This window comes from Diadema antillarum, unplaced genomic scaffold (genome assembly GCF_040938485.1).
Source record: "Diadema antillarum isolate AM-2024a unplaced genomic scaffold, OU_Dant_1.0 seq00001000_RagTag, whole genome shotgun sequence".
NCBI classification, from domain to species: domain Eukaryota; kingdom Metazoa; phylum Echinodermata; class Echinoidea; order Diadematoida; family Diadematidae; genus Diadema; species Diadema antillarum.
The window spans coordinates 410,925-433,248 of record NW_027271838.1 but is presented as its reverse complement, the minus strand read 5'-3'; the positions used below and the strand labels follow the sequence as shown (position 1 = coordinate 433,248).

General features: G+C 37.4%; 1 protein-coding gene across 1 annotated transcript in view; it reads left to right on the top strand.

The window, feature by feature from the left end:
* Positions 1 to 10,717: 10,717 nt before the first annotated feature.
* The window catches only part of LOC139742448 (uncharacterized), a 38,107-nt gene continuing 26,500 nt past the window's right edge, over positions 10,718 to 22,324 (top strand). Inside the window, exon 1 of the mRNA XM_071652987.1 lies at positions 10,718 to 11,308. Within this exon, the coding sequence (XP_071509088.1) occupies positions 10,891 to 11,308 (418 nt within the window). The 5' untranslated portion in view covers positions 10,718 to 10,890. The remainder of the gene's footprint in view (positions 11,309 to 22,324) is intronic.

The following is a 22,324-nucleotide window of genomic DNA, read 5'->3' as shown; positions in this document are numbered from 1 at the left end:
ATCAGTAGTAAAGAAATGAGAACACACCTTTTAGTCACTGTGTGCAGACCAGTAGGATATCAAAGTGTTGTATTCGCCGTATAAGAGTAGCAAAGCACATTAAAGACAAACATGATGACAGAATTCAATAAGACGGAAGGAGCATTTTTATAAGACAACACGAGGTAAGCTCAAGAAAAAATATGCGTTACGGTAGCATACCGGAGGCATGTATCTCTGGAGAACGACCTCCGAACCCGAGGTACGGGTCGCGCTGTGTCCAGCATGGCATTAATGACACCAGGTAGATTGACGCTTAATTAACACATCAAAACACATTTCTGAATAGGCTCATACCGCGGCTGCCATAATTAAGTCAAAACATGTGGTTTGATTTGGATGGCATTGATGGACTCTAGAGAGCCAAAGGTGGGGAAAAATAATATCATATTGATTTCCTCATTCGGTTCGATAGGTAATGATGTTCCATAGACGCTTAGTGTTTCTATTGTCACGTCATAGAGAGACTCGGGAATGTTGTCAGTTTCTAACAATATCAGCTAGCACAGCAATGTTGTCAAACAGTTGCCATGGTTGCTTATATTACTGTGTCTATAATAATGATGTCTTGGTTGTCGAGGACATCACTGCGTTTGCTATGGGGACCAGCATTGATTCCGTTACGCGCGAGTCATTGTTATAAGCGTTTGTTCCAAGATACCACTCAGTCAAGACAAGTGTTTGTTGCAAATTTAATGATGAGATTGTGACGTTCAAAAAAAGAATCCTGCACCATTTCCTTTATTCCGTCATCGACCAAATTAGATTTCAGTGAAGTACATAAAAACTGTTTGACAAGGATATAAGGATGTGAATCTAAACGTAAATAGATTTCGTGGTTGCTCAGGTTGTGCGTGGAAAAGAGCCCTCGAAACGTAATGAGGCATAATAATGATCAGCTGTCGTCTCGCTAGGTTTAACCGACCAATTGAGTCACCTCAGTATTCATTTTGTTGTGCAAATCAGTTCAATGGTTTAAATTCAAGTAATGAACTAAAAAAAGACAACAACAACAACAAAACAAGCGAAAATATAATAGGCGTATTATCCCTCGGCCATGCGGGCGTCTGCTTAATTTTATTCACCTCCTCTTGCGTACACGAAGTGACATTATCTTTAACGCAGTCAAACAATATGCATAATATGAATACTAGTAGATCAGAAGTGCCACGGTGAATTCAGATCAAACACAACAAATTGTCGTATGAAATGTCCAAATGACTTGGAATGGACGTTAACGTTTTTACTTTATATAGGAATTGTCCATACCGATATTTAAGTGTTTTAACTGCCTGTCTGGCAAAATGCGATCGTAGATCACAAATTGCAATTAATGTCATATTGTTCTGTTCATGGGAAACGTGTCTCTTGTTTTCGTATAGTGAGGGACCAAGTATATGTCACGTTTCATAGTCTGTCATAATAATCGTCTTCGAAAATTGGCAATTTCTGTCTGTGATTACATGTAAATCTATGATCCCCCCCCAAAAAAAGAGAAAACAAAAAACAAAAAAATGTGTAGCAGTCGTATATGATGGTCCACAATGTGTTTGTCTCCAAATTAGCTGTGTGACAGAAAGTTGATGTGTGTGAATTTCTACGAATGTGGCAAGTGATTCACTTCTTCTCTATTGTTGAAAGTAAAGGGACTTGAATGAAGAAGGAAACTAACTTCATTTTATTAAATGTATTGCGATCACATGTTGTTGATGTCACGCTCTTTGTACAACTCTGCTAGTTACACGTATGTCTTGTCAAATTGACGCTTTATTGGCTATATTATACGTACGTACATAGTTTGGTATATAGCGTGTACGATGATGGTGAGCAGAACACTGCCGTTCGTGTGGGACTATTCTTTGCTCAGATCCATTATAGCAGAGTAGACTTAATTCAGGATGATAGAAGTTTCATCACAATAAAAAGTCATGGAATCATCAGCATTTGTATAGTTCGCACAAGTTGATAATATCGGTGGCAATAGTGTACCTGTACTCTTTCAGTGTATAAACACAGTAATGATATAAAGATCATATTTTGGTGGACAATATTATAGCCACAACATCCCTTTCCTAATTCATTCCATGTAATTCATTTTTATTTCCTTTTTTTTTACATATCTTTGGACATCACGACCGTACCTAAGTTGCATATGACTGAAGTTGCAATTACACCACAATTTCTCAGATACACGTGTCATTTGCAAATTCTATAATAATTTTGTCTAAAGTCAAGCTTTAATGAAATTTCTACCGTTCATACTTATTTTCATTTTTCTTTTAAATTTCATGTTATCTACAAAAGTTATCTTGAACGTGTATGTAGTGGTATTACTCCTCAAGGGTCATTGGAAACCGGATGACTACACGACTTACCATGTTTGAAAATTAACAAACAAGCGAATCCGTGGTATATAGTACCGTTTCTATTACAGTTTGTAGGCTTTAGTGCCAGCTACAAACTCTTACGATATTAGGCTCATTATTACTCATCATCATCATTTCATCATCATCATCATCATCATCATCATCATCATCATCATCATCATCATCATGGAATTGATCATTGTTGTGAATTGTCGTCAATTTATCATAGAATTGTTGTCATAATTGTTATCACCTTATTTTCATCAACATCTTGATTATTATTATTTTCATTATTATTGTCATTGTTATTGTAATTATCATTATCACTTTAATAGCCATAACCATAGAAATCCTCATCCTCATCACCATCGTCGTTGTCATCATCATCATCGTCGTCGTCGTCGTCGTCGTCATCGTCGCCGTCATCATTGTTATCCCCATTGTCATTATTCACCTATAATCATTACACTCATTGTCATTACAAAAACAAAGCGATCATTGTGTCGATGTTATAATGTAATGATGCATTGAAATAAAAATGTCTGTATCGGTTTCGGCATGGAAGTGGGACGAAAACGAGCTTTCCAGCACCTCCCTGGTTGTACTTAGATCGGTGTGCATTGATCAATAATTATGATTGAAGTGAATTACGATATGTATCCGTATGATTATCCCTTCCAAAAGTGAGCAAAGTAGATAGCAATGATGGGGAAAGTTGGCCATACCATGATTCATCCAAGGCCTATAATATTCGACTTTTGACAGTGTGTGCGTTAAATGCATATTCCAACAAGAGCTTGAAAAGGAAAACAGCAAAACTGATGAACTATATAGATCATTTTAAGACGCTCTGCTGGGCTGGTATCGAAATGAGCTCCTCGGCAAATTCATTCATATGCAAAACAAGAAGCCTTGTGTCATTTAAAGAGAGGTACACCGCATTATTAAATGCTTGTAGATGCTATATTGCTATAAAGGACTGTCGTTGTAATGTTACGATGGTTACTTGGAGAGTGGAGACATTACATGTATTTGCAAGTCGCTGTTTTTTTTTTTCACCAAGGCACTCGGAAGTTCCTGGTTGCTAAAGCATGATGAGATCTCCTTACAGCGGTAATGGATTGGGGCGGGGGGGGGGGGGGGGGGGGGCAGGCGAACAAAAGACGAAAGAAATAAAATGCCTCAAAGGTAACTTGAATGATGTTTTTTTCTGTCGCCTTTAGGTCGGTATACATCACGCGTAACTGAACTGAGACAATCAAACGTACTGTTTTTTTTTATTTAAGTTTTAATTGATAAGTGAAAGAGTAATGCTTATAAGATGTCCCCGATGCTTGTATGAAGAGCACATATTTGATTGACTGAAATTGTATAATGTAATTATCTCATTTTCTATTTATTGATTGCAATATGTTTGAAATGTAAATTATCGTTTGTACATATATTTATTTCTAACTATGATTGTAAATCAGTCTGGATCAAGTTTGGAAAGTATGACGTTTGTAATGCTTCTCAAACTCTTTTGATACCCTTGATGTAATTTATTACGGATCTGTGAAAGATAAAAAAAGTAATCAAACATTATTTTTTGACCTCATGATATTCATGTAAATTAAATTTCTGACTTCCAATGTCAGTGCTTCCTAGATGTCATTGTCTTGTCATTTCGTTGTAATTGTCTCTTGCCGCGGTTTCTTCTTTGTTTTTGTTTGGTTTTGGCTGTAGTCTTGGCTTTTGATTTTGTTGGTTTGTTACTGTTTGGCAGCCATAGGAAAAAGAACAATGACGGGGTCATCCGGTAGAGCAGTAGCAAGTCTCAACAAGCAAAATAGTTTCTTCACAGAAACAGTATCAAAGTTATGTGTTTAGTCTATGATTAAGCGATTGAAACCTCTTTCCCCTATATAAAAATCATAATTGCTAGTTTATCATAACTGATTTTGATGCACAATTTAGTTGTTTTCCTCAATAATTTCATGTCAAAGGAGAAACTGTGGTGAATGCTTTGGGTATAGGCCCCATAAAGTTCTATTGGAGAGTCGTGAAGCGATTATATCAAAACTCTTACGAATGGACTACATAATTATTTACGACTAATATCACTATATAGGGAATGATGTATGGTATAGTAATTCGTATTTCTCTATTGGCCAACTTAAAAAGACCAAATGTCTGTCCTCCCATTTTTGTCTCTGTATATAATTATGTCTAATCATAGCAAATCGAATAAAGATTTAAAAAAAAAAGACGGAATATAAAAGGATATCAATAGCACGGTATCAAGACTTCAGTTTAGTGCATACAACACGTCACGATGTCTTTATTGAGACAGGGGTGGGGGTATCGGGCCTACTATATTTTCCTTCATTATCGACATACGTTATAGACATGATACATGTCATTATGTCTCTGGAGGATTAAATCCTCGTCGTTTATAGAATAGTATACACAAAAACGTGCACTGATATGCATGGGCTGGTATACAATAACACATTAGAGTGAAAGTTTTTAAAGAAACACGTCCATCTTTACATATTTTTTATCTTTTCATCCGACTTTCATCTCAACAATCCTAGATCTCTGTTAGCACATAAATCAATTAGACATCATGGTCCTGACGTATATATAGAACTCATTACCTCTCATACTTAAATCGCGAACAACATTTTATTCCTTCAAGGCAACCATCAAAAAATATTTATTGTCTAGATAATACCAATTGAATTGATACTGTGTCTGACAACGGAACTTGGTTTCAAATATCTCTTTTGCATTATGGTTTTAATGCATAAATATTTTTGCCTTTTTTATTCGCAGTTATCCATTATTTTGAGGTCCATGCACTTCCGCACTTAGCACGATGCACCTTGCACAATATCAGACTTAACATTCCCACTTTTTTTCGATTCTTTTTTTTTTCCACTACCACTTCCTCAGGCCACTATCAATTTCAAGCACACGCTTATGATATGGTCTGAAGCATTTTTTCACCTTATAAACATTCCCTTTTATCTGGCGTCGTTTATCATCGTTGATAATAGATTTGTAAGAATGTTTGCACTGTATTTTCTTTCGTCCGCAATGTTGAAAAATATCATTGATGATGTTATTTTGTATTTAAAATGTTAAAAAGATATATTATTCATGATGTTATTTTGAATCGCAATGATGAAAAATGCAGAAATAAAACCAAACAAACAATATAGCATAACCTCCTCATCACTATAATGTTCTTACAGCGTATCTGCACGTCGATCATGTTTGTTCTGCATGCGGCTTCTCAGAGCACCTGGCACCGGTCCCACTGGTCTCTGTATGGAAAGCATCGAGATCCTTGATTAATTCCACGTTTACTCAGAAATATTTCTCATCACAGCTTATTATCAAGCTCTTGAGACACACGGTATTCCTTGTGCAGCAGCATAGCGCCCTCATGCGATTGATTCTTCGTTCTCTCTTTTTAACACCACATATCAGTAAAGTTCTTTCAGCTATGCTTATCAACCGTCTTGACCTAGCGTAGAGATTAAATATCAGTTAAACACACGATTGATTAATCATACTGTTAAGTTCCTTTTTCAACTAAATGGCAGTATCAGTGGACCTACCCGATTATAACATTTAGATGATTATTACATATTCAAAGGCCGTTTCTGCCTGCGGGGCCGACCTGTTTTAGAGATCTCTGAAAAGAGTTTGCCTTCAACCTTAATTGTATTCCAATATGTCAAGTGCAATTCTACAACATGTTCAAGTTAAAATTAGAGATAAAATCGAACAAACAGAATTTTCGAAGAAGTTAGATGTTTCATAGATACCTAAGTTTGCAACTAAGAACGTCACCAGACAGTTTCGCGCACACGTTTTCACGTAACGGTGATACTTGGAGCAAACACCAAACGTGGAAGAGGTGATAATTAATATATGAGACAGATCCAGCTCTAGAGAGCAAAGGGCAAATATGTATACCTACATAACTATGCATTGTCAGCAATAAATGATGGATTGAATGGGATATTAATACAGTTGCAAATCGTTGAGGAGACACAAATAATTATGTCAGTGTCTCCTTAGTATACTCTCTAAAAAAAAATCGAGTGAAAATATTCACTCTTAAAGGAGTGAATACAAAAAAGAGTGAATTTAGAGTGAAATTGGAGTGAATTTGGAGTGAAAATGTTCATTTTCACTCGTTTTAGAGTGACCTCAGGGATCACTCCAAAATCTTCGAGTGATCCTTGACGTCACTCCAAAATGAGTGAAAATGAACATTTTCACTCTAAATTCACTCCAATTTCATTCTAAATTCACTCTTTTTTTTATTCACCCCTTTAAGAGTGAATATTTTCACTCGATTTTTTTAGAGAGTAGGTTTTTTTCCGTCCATTTTCGCACTTTTTAAATTTAATTTCAAAGATTTTTCATTCAAATTCGTCCCGAGAAATTCACAGAATGCAATTTCTAACTTCAATTTAGTCAATCGTCATTGTAATTCTTTTTTCGTCAATCATTTTCAAAGACGTCGCATTCAAAATAGTCGATTGTCATTGAAATTCATCCCCCGCCTTCCATTGACTGGAGAATGTAAGAATCAAATTCGTCTTTGTTTGCACAGTTTCATGAATTTTCAAACAAATTCGTCGGCCAGCGTTGGTCTTTTAGTGTATGAGTGAACTTATTCTATAGGTTTTCCCATTCATTTTCAAACTTTTTTTCATTCAATTTCACAAATTTTTACTTCAATTTCGTCGCGGGATGTCGGAAATAGGCCAATCTTACTTTCAAATTCGTCTTTCGTCGTTCATTTTCAAATAAAGTCAATTCAATTTAGTCATTTGGCATACATTTTCGTCATTTACAGTTCAAATTCGTCAGTCTCACTCGCAGCACTCAAAACAGCAGGATCGATTTAGTCTTTTATCAATCATTTTCGTTAAATTTTCATTAATATTCCTCTCATATCTCTATCCGGTATGATTTCCCAGTCATTCATGTATTTCTTCTGTAACCGTTCACATTTTACATTCAGGAGTTAACATACACACAAGTGCCCCCCCCCCCCCCCACGCACACAGAACTACAGATACAGACACACACACAAGCAATCCGAGTACACACTGATACAAACAGACGTACCGTCTCGCATACGAAAACACTGACAAACGATTTCTAGGCAAACATGATTAAAGACAAAATTTTAAGTGTAGAATTGTAGCCTGTTTAATGTCAGAGAATGGATAACATAATTATGTTTGCTGCTTTCCAGGGTACAAAATTTAAAGTAACGAGAGAAAGTAAAGATATGTCGGCTTAAAGTTGGTTCACCCTCAAAATCAAGAATCGACAACATCTGGCTAATTTGAATGAAAAATTCATGAAATTGTGTGAACAAAAACGAATTTGATCTTCACATTCTGCGATCCGTCAGCGGGAGGGATGAATTTGAATGACAATTGACGATTTTGAATGCTATGTCTTCGAAAATGTTTGACGAAAAACGAATTACAATGACAATTGACGAAATTGAAGTTAGGATTTGCGTTCCACGTGCTTCTCGGGACGAAATTGAATAATAAATGTTTGAAACCGAATGACAAAAGTGCGAAAATGGATGGGAAAACCTATAATTGGGAATCCTGCATTACTCCACTTTCTTCAGGTATTGGGATCAGTAGACATTATTCCTAAACCGTTTGCTTGATAATACACACACACACACACACACACACACACACACACACACACACACACACACACACACACACACAGAGGAGATTGAAGGATAAACGAAAGTCAGAGACCATTAAAAACCAGTAAAGACACTTTTAATCATGTCGTGACAACTTTTGGACTTGAGCTCTTTACTTCCTGATTTTATGTTATTGCATGAGACAAACTTATTGAAAACGATAAACGGTGAAAAAGTTGATGTCTTTTTTATATACATTCAAATGGGCTTAATGCTGCACACATGTAAAATTGTCGGGAAATCGTGGATCACTGTTTTCGTTTGTTTGACAGTACATAATATATGTTTGTCTCCGCGTGTTCTGTGAGAAGGATGTGTGTGTGTGCGTGAGTGTGTGTGAGAATCAAATACATCGTACTGTATGTTTGAAAAATGATATAGCAGCACAAGAAAGAAGAATACAGCTGCTTTCTTTTTTTTTGGTGGATGTATTAATTTTATTGTTAATATGGATTTTACATTGAATGAAGCTCAAATAAAGAATATTATAAAACAACAAAAAAGTGCGTTTGTTTGTGTGCAGGGGTACGGTATAGGCCTACGTGTTTGTATGTTACTCCTGATTAAATGTGGAAAAAGTGAACGGTTGTAGGAAAAATCAAACAACCAAGTAATCACAACAGAAAAATATGAGACGAATTTGAGACATGATTGCTATAAGACGAAATTGCTTTTGCTGCTATGTGTCCAACGAGTGTGACGAGCGATTCTGATTTGTAAATGACGCAAATGTGTGACAAATGACTAAATGGAATAGACTTTGTTCGAAAATGATCGACAAAAGACGACATTGAAACTAGGATTGGCATATTCCAGATCTCTCAGGACGAAATTGAACCCAAGATCTATTAAATTGAATGAAAAAAGTTTGAAAATGAACGGGAAAACCTATATTATACTACAGTAACCATATACCACTGTCTTCGTAAAGCTGGATCCATATAGATAATACACAAAATACATATGGCATTGTTCGTGTAAAAACCTGTGGGAAGGCTGCGAAATGCTGTTGGCATCGTCACCAACTATTTACTGTAATATCTTATGGACATTTTGATGGTTCATGCACCTAAAATCATGCTGTGCTGCTTTGAAACAAATATACGTCTGCATTCCATAGCCTAATTTCCAATTCTGTGGGCCCAATAATCTCATAAAACCACTGCTATTCTGTTCATCTGATTTCACTCTTTTGATTCAATAAGTCAAATGGGATGTGATATTGTTCTTTGAATTCAGAACATCGAAAAACAAACACATAGGGCACCCATATACGTCATTCAACAGACATAGGTGGGCTGCGATGAGACGACTTTTTCAAACTCGTCAAGAGAGTGCGTTGTTCAAGATGAGAATCAAGATGCATGGGAAGGTGGGAAACTAGGCGATCACATCAACCCTTTCTTGTGCCAGAGACTTTGGACAATAATGTGTAGGCCAACAATATGGGGGTTTTCTGCGCCAATTGACACTCAAACTAAGCACACAAAGGGTTAATGTTTAAACTCTATTTGGCGCCCATCGCCCGTTCTTGTCTTAAACAAAGGCATGCACCACGGACAGTCATGACAATTAAGGGCAAAAGGCGCTTTCTTTCCCTGAGCACATTTATAACACGACAACTTCTTTCGAGGAATATAAATTAGGCACTATTCTGATTTTGTTTATTTAAAAAAAAAAGATTTAGGATTATACGTCGAACAGGTTAATAGGCAGATCACTATAAGTGGTGATATCACCTTCTTTACAAGACATGGACTCCTACTATACAGTATAAGACTGTTCCGCAAACAAAAAGTGGCAAATTTAAGACTGAGAACTTCCAAAAGTAATGTCAGATTTTTAAAGAAAATTTCGCCATTATAATCTGAGTGCTCTTCATTATCGTCTTGAATACTAATATAGATTTGCACTTTAATTGGGAGAAATGTGATATCTCTCCTCTCTGGAGGAAAGAATGCCAAAAAAGTAATTCATTAATGTGATAAGTTTTTTCAAGACTTTTATATCTCACTCAGTTGTAATCTTTGAGTAGCTAAGTTGAATTTTGCCACACACTTAGTATAATGCCTGACAAAGCAAGTCGGTGCAGCACTGTTATGACCCATCAAATTTACATTTCGTTAACTATGATTAATTTTTTTCAGGGATGAATCCATGATACTCTTGGACGTTAGCAAGGTATAATTTTGTTGGTATCTGTGAGAATGTTGAGAAGATTGATTCGGTATATAGATATAGGCCTATATAAATATAGGCCTACCCTTTATTTTCGTTACACTGTACTAGTATCATTTTGATCTTCCAAATCACGCGGTGTCCGTCCCAGCTGCGAGTTCTTTGTTTTCAGCGGGACGCCACCTTGAGCTCGGGTCATGCTCTTTTTATACATCGTACTACATGATGTTTCCAGCGGCCGCCCTGCACCAGCCGATACACCACCCATACTGTAGACAACACACACACACTTGGAGGTCACTGTTGTTGCTCCCTATGCTTACTTGTGTTTTGCTCGGTGTTCAGTGTCTGTGTGCTGTGTGCGTCACTTATGTGCACTGTGATTTGTAGCAAGACTAGGCGATGAAAACATCGAGAGATAACAACATGGCCGATCACCTTGCGACCAGTGTAAATGCGACGGTGACATAATCTTTTTCGGATAACGCTGCCGATCATTTGGGAATATTTGTGGAATTTTATCCAAAGGTGGACGTGAGGATAACTGTTTGATCCAGTATGGGGCAGAAAGTGAGTTCTGGGCCAAGAACGGTGTATGCAGCGCCTGTTGGCGGAGATACAGCCGGCGGATCCCCCGCCAGCGGTGCGTATATCGCAATGGGTAACACAAATGGACACCACAACGGTGCGAGAATTTATGCCAGTTCCTCCTCATCGAACGGACAAAGGAATCGCGCCCGATCCTTGGGGAGCACGAGTACGCATACGAATGGACAGGCGATGAATATACCAGGGGGTTCTGGTGCAAGTAGAAGTCCAGATTCCGACCACAGCTCGTCAGAGAACAGTGCCCCGAGCTCTGGAGTGGGTGGGAGTAGTAGTAGCGGTAGCAGCAGCGGGAGAAGTAGAGGAAGAAGCTTCCCGTTTCATGCCCAGAGTCTGCCCACTCATTTATTTGCTCCGTCTTTATTACAAGGTCAGCACCACTAAATTAATCAATTAATTCCAACCGGTAACCTGCAGTTTTATTTTTATTTTTTTGCTTGTTTGCTCGTTGGCCATCACATTGTCTGCAGTGCAGAAGCTCTGGATAGATCATGAACAATCTAACTTAAATGCTAGACAGGAGCAAATGCCAAAACATTAGTGAATAAAACATGAGATAAGAATTGAATGAATTTAGATAATATCAGTGATCTAGCAACAACATCACAAACATAGAACTCTAAAGAATGAATGGTGACATACTCTCTTGACAATCCCTTTGAGTGCCAAATCTGTGGAGTGGAGTGCATTTAGAATCCACCCTTTCTTTGTAATCGTATATCACATTATAAATGAATAATTATAAAGTTTGCTAATTCCACAATTCAGCTTGACTGTTGATACTCACTTTTTTCAACACCATATTTGCAGAATCTCAAGATATCCTTCCTCTTCTTATTAATCTGCCTCCTTTTATCACTTGTGAAGATTCTTGTACTAGATGAAAGTGGGTGTGTGTGTGTGTGCGTTGCAAGGGAAGTGCAGTGCCGAGCGAAGGCCCTTTTAGTTTTATAAGAACACTGTAAAAGTGGATATTTTCGCGCGAGTAACTTTTCGCGCATGGCTGGGTAAGATGGATTTCGCATGTTTTTAATTCCGCGGAATCAGGACATTAACTACTGGAACGTAGAATTTTATTGCATGCAAAAATGTTCGCATGCTTTTATTTTTGCACTAGCGTTTGGTTGCGCGAAATGTGTGAAAATTTCCACACCACGAAAATTTCCAATTTTACAGTAGATGCAAGCAAAAAAAAAAAGAATTTGATCATGGGATTAGAAGATGAAAAAGGAGACATGAGGAAATTTTACTTTGATTCTTTTCTGACAGCTGGCCCACTCATTCACATGGATATTCTATTAGCCCCATTACAGGGATACACATGTATGTATAATATACTGTACATTGTATCCACCTGACCATTTTTGAGGCAAAGTGTCTTTCAGACAATGCATTATTTTGCTGTATTGGTTGGAAGGACCATTCATTTGTTCCAAAGAGTATTTTGTAACTCCTGAACATTTACGTTGTCACTTACAAAGTACATTGTATGCATACATGCATGCATCTACAGCTGTACACTGTAGACTGACCCCCTTCACCCCATCTCCCAGTAGGTCTAGTACAACAAGACACATTTCTCAAGTGTACGAGGTTGCTGGTACCATGCTTTTGATACACCATTTCCTCATTTAGAGGGTAGTCAATGTGTACATATTAAATACTGCATGTGTTGGCTGTATGGACGATTGCAGCTGAATACACACAGTATTTTGTCGTCTAGCTATCATGTCTACATTGTATCTGCTCACATCTTGTGATTCAAATGGAACCCATTTTCTTTACTACAGTTAGATTGCCACAAACATTTCCTCTCTTCTTGCCCTCCAAAAATCATCTGAAAAAGAATCTTAGAGACAGAATAGGCAAGTACAATTGTACATACTTGTACCCAATATCAATTTATCCAGTATTACTGCTGTGCTTTGCATTGCCTGTCATATCTGGCCCGAGAGCAATGTCTCATTTGCATTCATGTTACAAATGTATGTACGGATAGGCATATATAAGACTACTTTACCTGTACTGATATGACTCTACTACTCATCCCAAGGTCACTAGATTGATCCATGCTAGCAAGGCACCCAGGATATTAAAGCCACATTGTATAGAGTGTACACAACCTGCACTTTGATCATTTTGTGTGCAAAATGAGTACCTTGTACTGCACTAGAGAGTGCCAACCTGGGACAAGAGATTGTAAGGACCGACTGTCCTTTGTACACTAGTTATGCAAAGGCATGAGTGACCTTCCTGTGCAGTGTACAGTTGTTATTGTTTTGATTTTAATGGTGTGTATCACTCAGAATTGAGTGATATACCCCTTGTACCCTTGGTATGCCAAGTTTTTGGTTTATGAAAGTCTTGCTTCTGCCACAAAGTTCACAGTGTTGTACACACACACTTCCGAAAAAACAAATAGATCTTACGAAATCTTGGACTGATAGTCTGCTGATTCTGAACGAATAGTGTACGCTCAGTACATGTACCTGTACATATGTACAGTTACCCGTAACCCAGAACTGTCTTTTTTAGAAGACCATTCACACAAAATCCCAATACATGTATAATTTCCATTCCATTGATCCCCCCCCCCCCACATATCCGTACATACACAGTATACATGTACGCACATAATGCACGCACTCTATTCATCCAGATCTGTGCACCTCATCTGTTGTTCACTCTTGGTCATGTTCAAACTTTTATTGTTTGTGTACATTTGTACATTGTTATGTCCAGCAAAATGGGAACGATAGAGTGCACTTACAGTGTACGATTGTATATAAATTGCATCAAATGGCTGGCATTCAAACCCATGGCAAAACATCTGCAACAACTTCTTTATTGTTACTGCATTGTTTGTATACGGTAACTGTTAACACAGTTTACAGTGTTGCTTTTATTTTGCCTGGAGAATACAACTGTATGAGTGTACATTGTACAAACTGTAACTCTTAATAAATAGGGGCTACAATGTAGGCCCTACATTGTATAATAATGTATAGAATAGGGTCCCATATTTTATGAACAATGTCTCAGAAGACTGCATCCTCCATTTACATTGAACGCAATGCACAAGAAAGGTGGATCATTCAACCTTTTGCATAATTTGACCACACTGATCACTTTTCCCACGTGCATTGTCGCACCTGTTTGTGGTTTATGCAAAGCTTGGTAGGCGCTCATAGTGATACAGTGTATTATTTGCTACAGTACACTGTACGTGTACATTGTATACAACCAATAAAGTGATAGTTGATACACAGTGCTCATGTATTCATCGTACCTGGCGCAGTATGCCATATTTGATGACCAAAAAAAAAAAAAAAAAAAAAAAAAAAAATCATGCAGAACATCAAAATACATATTGTAGGGAACTTAGAGACAAATGTTACAAAATGACTGGATTGTTGAAATGAAAGTCTCCTGTGGACTTCTTAAACTTTCTGGTGTTTGTTTTTAAATATAATGCACAGTGTATTGCACTTCACAATGTATTGTAGTTGAGTGGTAAACTTGTATTAAAGTGCTATATTTATGACTCAACTCTAGGCAGAGATGATACCTCCAGACACCACTAACTGAACTGCACCTTGCTCGCTAGCTCTTCTTTTGTGCTTGTGACAAGCGTTTGTTTGTTTTGGAGCAGTATGTGTGTATTGTGGTTTGCATTTCAGTCGTAGTGTCAATTCAGTGACCTGTTCCGAAAAGTTGTGTAAGTGGAAAATGCACTGACAACACGGTGAAATCACTTGGCATGAGTCAGGAGATTTTAAAGGGGAAATAAATAAATACAAGATTTGTACAGTGTACATTGTATGTAAGGGTCATTCCTTCTGTACCACTTGGTCGACAATGATGCAGATCACACGAGTGATCTTTCTTGACAGTACAAACTGCATGTAGAGTTCAGACAAAAACATGTACAAGAACCTAATTTTGCTCCTACTTTTCTGTCATTTGAAAACAGTTTAAATCACCACATTTAATGCACAAAGAAGAATGGCTACTTACAGCTACATGTAGATACATTTTCCCAAGTTTCACAAGCTCGAAAAACTTGATACTAGTACTATGTACTCTAGTACAAACAGATTAAAGCTGAATCATACAATTTTTTTCCCCAAACAAATGAAGGCTCACTGAAGAAAGAAAGAATGGTTCTAAACAAAAGAGGAAAAATTGTGTATTGCTGTAATGATGTTTTTTGGTCCTTTCAAACAAGACTATATTATAGTCAACACACAAACAACTGTACATGTGGTAGTGTACAGTGTATTGTACATACTGTACGAGCTGAAATTTTCGCGGTGGTTTTATTTTCGCGAATTTTGCGATTCGCCTTTGAACCACGAAAATAACAACACGCGAATAAGTAAGTTTAGTTAGACCCTTGCAACCATGAAATTAACAACACGCGAAAATGTCCTCCAAGTATCAATTCGCAAAAATTTCAGCTCGTACAGTATACAACGTGTGCACTGTAGGTCTGTACAGTGTACTGAAGTACCACAACTTCTATTAGGCCAAGTAAAAAAAGAAACCAGTTTCTCGTCCTCGTGGGCATCGATTTTGGCAGCCGCATCAATTTTTTTACTATTTACTATTTTCAAAATGGCGCTGAAAATACCAAGAAATTCATAATTCTCGTCCCAGCCCGCTCCCTGCCCGCATCGACTTTCAGTTGCCGCATCGACTTTTTTGATATTTACTATTTTTTCGGCCGCCGAAAAAAAAATCGACAATTCACCTACCAATCGTGATGTCTCATTTCTAATTGCGCCTTGCGTCCTCTACTTAGCTGTAGTATAGCTGTAGCTTCTGTAGTGCGTATGAAATAACGCATGTATTTCACACTGCGAGCTCGGCAAGAAGGAATGACCCACAAAGCAGTCGAACTGTAGTTGGATATGGATGGGCGCGCGGGCCTGGGCTGTGATGTACAGCGCACTCGGTACGTCGTGAACGCGGTAGCGGCAACATTTTTTGCGAACAATCGCTGATATTCCACGCATATTTCGCGCATTGTTCGTATTTTTCCCCGTTTCTCATATTTTAAGCGGATGAATTGTACTGTACAAATGCTTGTGAGGATTGTGTCGAGTTTGTATGTACATACCGGTACATTTTCATGCCATTGTGACTATGTGCATGTGTGTGCAGTGTCGGAAGGTACGGTGCCAGTGATGCGTGTCTGCAGCTGTCAGGGTCCCCATCCCCCTGGTCTGTCAGCTGTCTGCACGCACGCATGAACACATTCGAATGTGTAGAGGCCCTAACATTCTGCTCTGTAACGTTGCATCTGACGGCGATGTATTGTTCTATTTTGAATAGAAAATGAATGCGCTTTTCCAGCAAATGTAGAATTATTAAATGGGTGTATCTACAAAATAAATAACTTTTCCATGGATTCTGGTTTGTCTCGTATTTCTGCGGGATACTTTTCTTTACGATGTAAGTTCACGGACACGGCCGTGAGTCGTATCATCTGTAGTGTGGTATACAGTACAATCATTCATCATCCAAATGATGAGTGATCATCAAATGTCCTTTTAGAACATGAAGAAACATCTTTAAATGTTTAATGCTATAATGCCATATCAGTATCATTTAGACATCCATCTGCAATTGTACCAGCCAGTTTCCAGTTGAATGTGCTACAATATTGTGCTGTGAAGAGATGCAGATACATACCAGCTGTGTGGACACAAAAAGTCACAAACACCAATGATAAATAAGGCAGTGGTTTGAATATCATGGAATTTATTTCAGTCGTACATTTGTTGATAGAATGTTTTATACCTGTTTCAGTTAATAGCACAATACATCAGAATTGCAACTACACCGGTATCAGAAATACCATTACAACACTAAATACCAGTATTACATGTAAGAATAATAAGATGGTCATTTTCCCTTGACATCTGTAGTGGAAAGAAAAAGCAAATGTATTTGGGCATTTTCAAGGTAATGGGACCCCCCAACGTTACATTTGGTGTTTCGGACATATCCACAGTGCTTTACATTCTAAATGAAATACAATGGCTTTAAGTGATTCCTGAATAATATTTTTTTCTTTAAATGAGTCACTTATATATTTTTTTATTTCTGCAAATTGAAGATGAAAATTTCATGTGAACGTATGTAACAGGTGGACAGACATTGGTGTACTAATGTATGACGGTCAAATTAAGTATCTTCCATGGAAAATGATCCTTTGTTTACTAAATGAACTGATATGGATGATAAGAGATAACATCATCCAAAGAAATCAAACTACCTGTGCATTAAGGTACTTTTCTAGAGTTTAGGCTGAACGTATGTAACATGGACGGACAAAAATGTAACGTCCACGTCTGTCCACATGTTACATACGTTCGTTTTTTCTACAAGTGTACTATAGTGCACAGTTAATTTAAATGTTGGGGGTGATATTGTATCTTCTTATCCATATCAGTTGTTTTAGTAAAGAAAAGCTCATTTACCATAGAAGGTATTTAATTTGACTGTCATGCATTAGTACACAAATGTCTGTCCACCTGTTACATACGTTCACTATTTTTACGTTTTTTGAAATAAATTTTTATAGATAGCCTGCTTGGAGCAAAATCTGGACAAAGTTATCTCTCCTAGGTGAGCTTTATACAGTGCTAAAGTGTTTGGTGGGTTATTCACATTGGAAACATAAGATTACCTAGTGTCTTTGAAATGGACCCCATTACTGTGAAAATGCCCACTTCTGCGTGCATGAAGTTTCATTTCAAGTATGGTACATATTATCTATTTGTTTGAAAATGCACAGAGTGCAGGCAAGATATACACTTGGGACCTGGTCTCTCATAACACAGCTACCAGAGTGATATTTCATTTCATAAATTGGATATAGAAAATAGTAAAGCCCTCTCTCGTTACCTTTCTCAGAATTAACGGACGAGAAACACATATTACTTGTACTTTCATTTTGACAATCCTCGAAAAAATAGTAAGATATCAAATAGTAAGGACCTCCCTCATCGCCTTGCTCAAAAAACCCGGACGAGAAACTATTTTCTTTTTTTACTTGGCCTTAAAACTTTAATAACTGTTGTAATTGCAAACTATATAGTCTTTTATATATAGTTGTACTTGTTTATGACCTTTGCATGTTCATGCAGTGCTTTTAAAAAACAGTTTACTCCCTGGTGAAATTAATTTTGATTTAACAGACTGATATCAAGCAAGTACAGTATTAGAAGTTTCACCATAATCAAATGTAAACACGAAACAAATGTTATGGTTTAGAGTTTCTTGTAGACAGTTATCACATTCACTATCTACCGGTATGTAAAATAGACAAGTAATGATGTGATTGCTTTTAACTCTTCAATTTGTCTTTATATTATATTCTGTATAATATTTCTGCAGGTGATTAATCAAGTATTTGTATAATCCCCTTCCCCTCTTAAATTGTTACAAATGTTGAACAATATAATGGATATCGTTTCACTTCTCAAATGTCATCATGTCCTTCTTGTATTGAAGCAATATGGAAAACAGAAGCTCACTAATCAAACTTGAACTATATGAATGCAACTCTTCATTTTGTAGGTGTACATTTATTACAAAAGCAAATGTGATTGCATGCCTTTCCAAGAAAAGTACTCCACTTGCTGCCTTGGCATGATCATTTACAATGCTGGGATGTCATAACATCACACCCACATACTCTAAACTTGTACCGCATTATTATGCTGCATACCTACAAATGTACAACTTGTATCCACAACTGTGTATACACCTGTATCTACTGTTCTGTGCAAGTTTGCACTCATGCATCAAACAGACAATTGATGAAAAGAACCCCCTTTTTCCAGGTGAATGCTTTTTGAAGTGTTATCAGTAAGTTTGTTTTTCTATCTCATACACAATATTAGTGTATAAGGATGATAATTCACAAGTTCTAATGGCCTGAAAAGATATCAAATTTTGGCAGGAAACTACAGTGTACACATGTTCAACTGTACCTCTTGTTGCACTGTATGTGTATGGAGAACAGACTGGATTTCTGTGCATGCTGAGGGGTCTGGGTAATTTATGACGTGGATAATCACAAAGCAGAAGTCTGCAAGCCAGACGGCTGCCTTGTGTGTGTGATCCAAACTGATTATTATAATTGACAGACATTCTATTTCAACACTTGATATTTCATAGCTGACACATCAATCATAGACGTAATATATGCACAAAAGAACCTTTGAAATACAATCAGAGCAAGAGGGGCGTGCTAATGACCCACCAATTCAGCTAACAGAGGGGTAGAACTAGAAAGGAAAGGGTAAGCTGGCACAATGTCCATAGAAACTGGCTATTTACTTCTGACCTCCTACAATATATATTTCACTGTCAGTGATAGCTACTAAAATGGTTAGAGACCAAGACATTACTGCGCTCTGTGTGATGAGCAGGACACTATACATTTAAGCGATAGAATTGGACTTGGAATCTGTACTGTAGACAGTCAATATTATACACAATGTAATCACCAAACTAGGGAACAATACAGGCCTCCCTTCCTCCTCCCCCTCCACCTCTTTCCCCCCCCCCCCCCCATATCCCCACAAGATCCACACTCTTTGCTCCAATCCATTAATGCTGATTGATTGTGCTGAAATAGCTGATGAAAGTCACGCTATTAGAGGTTAGACAGCGACGTCATTGCATAGCCAAGCAACGATGATGCAGAGGGAGTTGACGCACGGCTGTGACTCGTGGGTCAGATTGCAAAGGCATCAAGAGTATTCCACGAAGTGTGCTACGACTTACACTCAGGCTGTCTTTCTCCTTATTCTTTTTCTTGGTACACTGCAGGTTCGGGGAGATGCACACTGTGTCACTCTTATGGGGTGTTGCAAGAAGGTTGCAATCAATTGCAAATAATTGCTAATTTTGAAACAACCATTCTGATTGGCTCAGGGTCTGCCCTCTTAAGAAGACATGCATGCAGCAATGATTTTGATTGGCCAGTAACAATCAGTTGCAACTTGCAATCGATTGCAACTTTCCCCATAAGTCTATTCTACATTATTTGTAAATTGATATTCTTGAAAGATGTATGTACAATGTAGTCTGTGTAACTCCAGTGAGCGTAGCGCCTGCCAAATTTTATGTTCATGTACAGTGTGTTATACCTCATTTATAAGATTCTCTTGTATTACTAGTGATACAAGAGAATCTTATAAATGAGGTAAATAGCTACTGGCATTCTATACTTTGGGACTGGAGCAATACATTCAACCAAAGGAAAATCTTTTCTGCTTCACATACATGTAAGTTCTATGAATCACATTGTTCAAAAGTCACACTCAGGGGTATAAAAATTTGTTAATTTTCAGAATTGAAATGAAAATTCTACCCAAAAAACAGTATTTTGATACATCGTATTCTTGTGTTTGTTTTCTTTTTGTTTGTATTCGAACTTGTTTGTGACAAATGTGTTTTTATCATAAAATGAACACCATCTCTCTCGTAACTGCACTTTTAAAAGCGTACAATGCTTGCACCATGAGTGTGACCTCGAAGGGTCATACGACTTCCTTAAAAAATAAAAGAGTAATCATGCATGATGGGTATTCCATGGATATGTGTACAAACAGTAGGTAGGCCTACACTGCCATACTGTACAAGTCACATGATGTCACATGATACTCATATGACCTCATGAAATGATCATTACACAACTGTTCAATCCATTTGCGCGCCACTCTGGGCTTCAATTCCAGGCAAAGTACAGTTTGATATCTATAGGTAATTGGCCCACGGGGGCCTCAGTGCCATTGTGTTGAAAAAATGAATTCTTCAAAAAATGCAAAACATCTTTCATCAAGTATGACAATGGATGAGCTTTGATAGTTACGGTACTGCTTTTTCTATCAGAAATCACAATGTGCATGTTTTTCTTCTTTGTACACAGTAGTACAAGCCACAGCATGATTGCTTCAAATGCCAACATGTTCTCTTCTTTTTGCAAGGACCATTATCTTCATGACTTTACTGAAAATACATTGTTTGTGCTTTGGACCCAGATGTACATGTTATTTCCATTTTTGATACTCCCACCTGAAAAGGAATTTTAATATTCTAGGCCATTATGTTTTTATGATTTGTTCGTCCATTTGGAAAGAAAAACAAAATATTCAGTGGATTTTCTTTGTAATACTTAGTTTGTGGGTCAAGTATGTTTATTCATACAATACATGAAGTAGAGACACTTTAAATTAATTGTTGGCAAAAATCCTTCAAGGTCAAAGGACAAAGGTCACTGAAATTGTGGAAATGGTTTTCAGCCAAAACAGTACATTCAATATGGTAGGAATGAAGGGAATCAATAATTCATAGTGGCTTGGATGAAGGCTACATTATTGTATTACAGCAGCAGCATTGACTTCTCTCCAGACTATTATCAGCCGCAGATGTTAAGACAATGTGCTGCAAATTGCCTGCTGCTAACCTGATTGAAATCGTGCAGGCCTCTGTCTGCCAGTGTCGTTGTGATGCTCATCATATCCAGTAGCTAGCCTGCCTCTGGTACCCACTCTGCTGTAATATTGCGGTGCATACACGTATCATGCAGAGTGCTGTGTGGTAGAGTCATTGAAGCTGGACTTACTGATTACTATTATAGGATATATGGAAACTCTCGTTTGTTGTATGAAAGCTCATGGCAATAGATTCTAAGTCTTTAAAAAAAAAATTAATTGAACATACAAACGTGTAACAGTCATCGCATCAAGTTGTGCCTCTACACTATATATTATCAAACCAGAGTGAAACATTTTTACGTTGGTGTTTTGAAAAAGAGACGGGGAAAGAGATTAGAAAGTGATTTGCATGTGTTTGTGTAAATTAACATAATGAGGACGGGTCCTAAATATACTCGGGCAGGTGTCTATGGGAAATATGCATATTGTACCAAAATCAGCTCGTCCTCAACAGGTTTAAAAAAAATGATAATCCAGTGGCAGTTGATATCTTTATGAAATGTGCAGGCCTAAAGAAACCCTGACCAGTCAAGAAGTGTGACTTGGTACAATGTACATATTGTACAATGTAATCTTTCATCCTTTGGAAGAGGCATATACAGTGTACATGTACGTGTAACATTGTAGCATTGCAAAGGTCAATGTGCAAATTTTGTTGTTATAACCATTGATTTTGGTATTTATAAAGCAATATGTTAGTCAAAACATGATACTACAAAATTGCAAAATGTGCCAAAATGAGGCATTTCACCTGATATTTAAAGTATTTACCATCTTTAAGAGGTCAAATGTCGTGGTCTAATATCAACATATTTTCACATGTCATAGGCCTATCCTTTAAAGTGATTTGAAGCAAACTTGGTAAT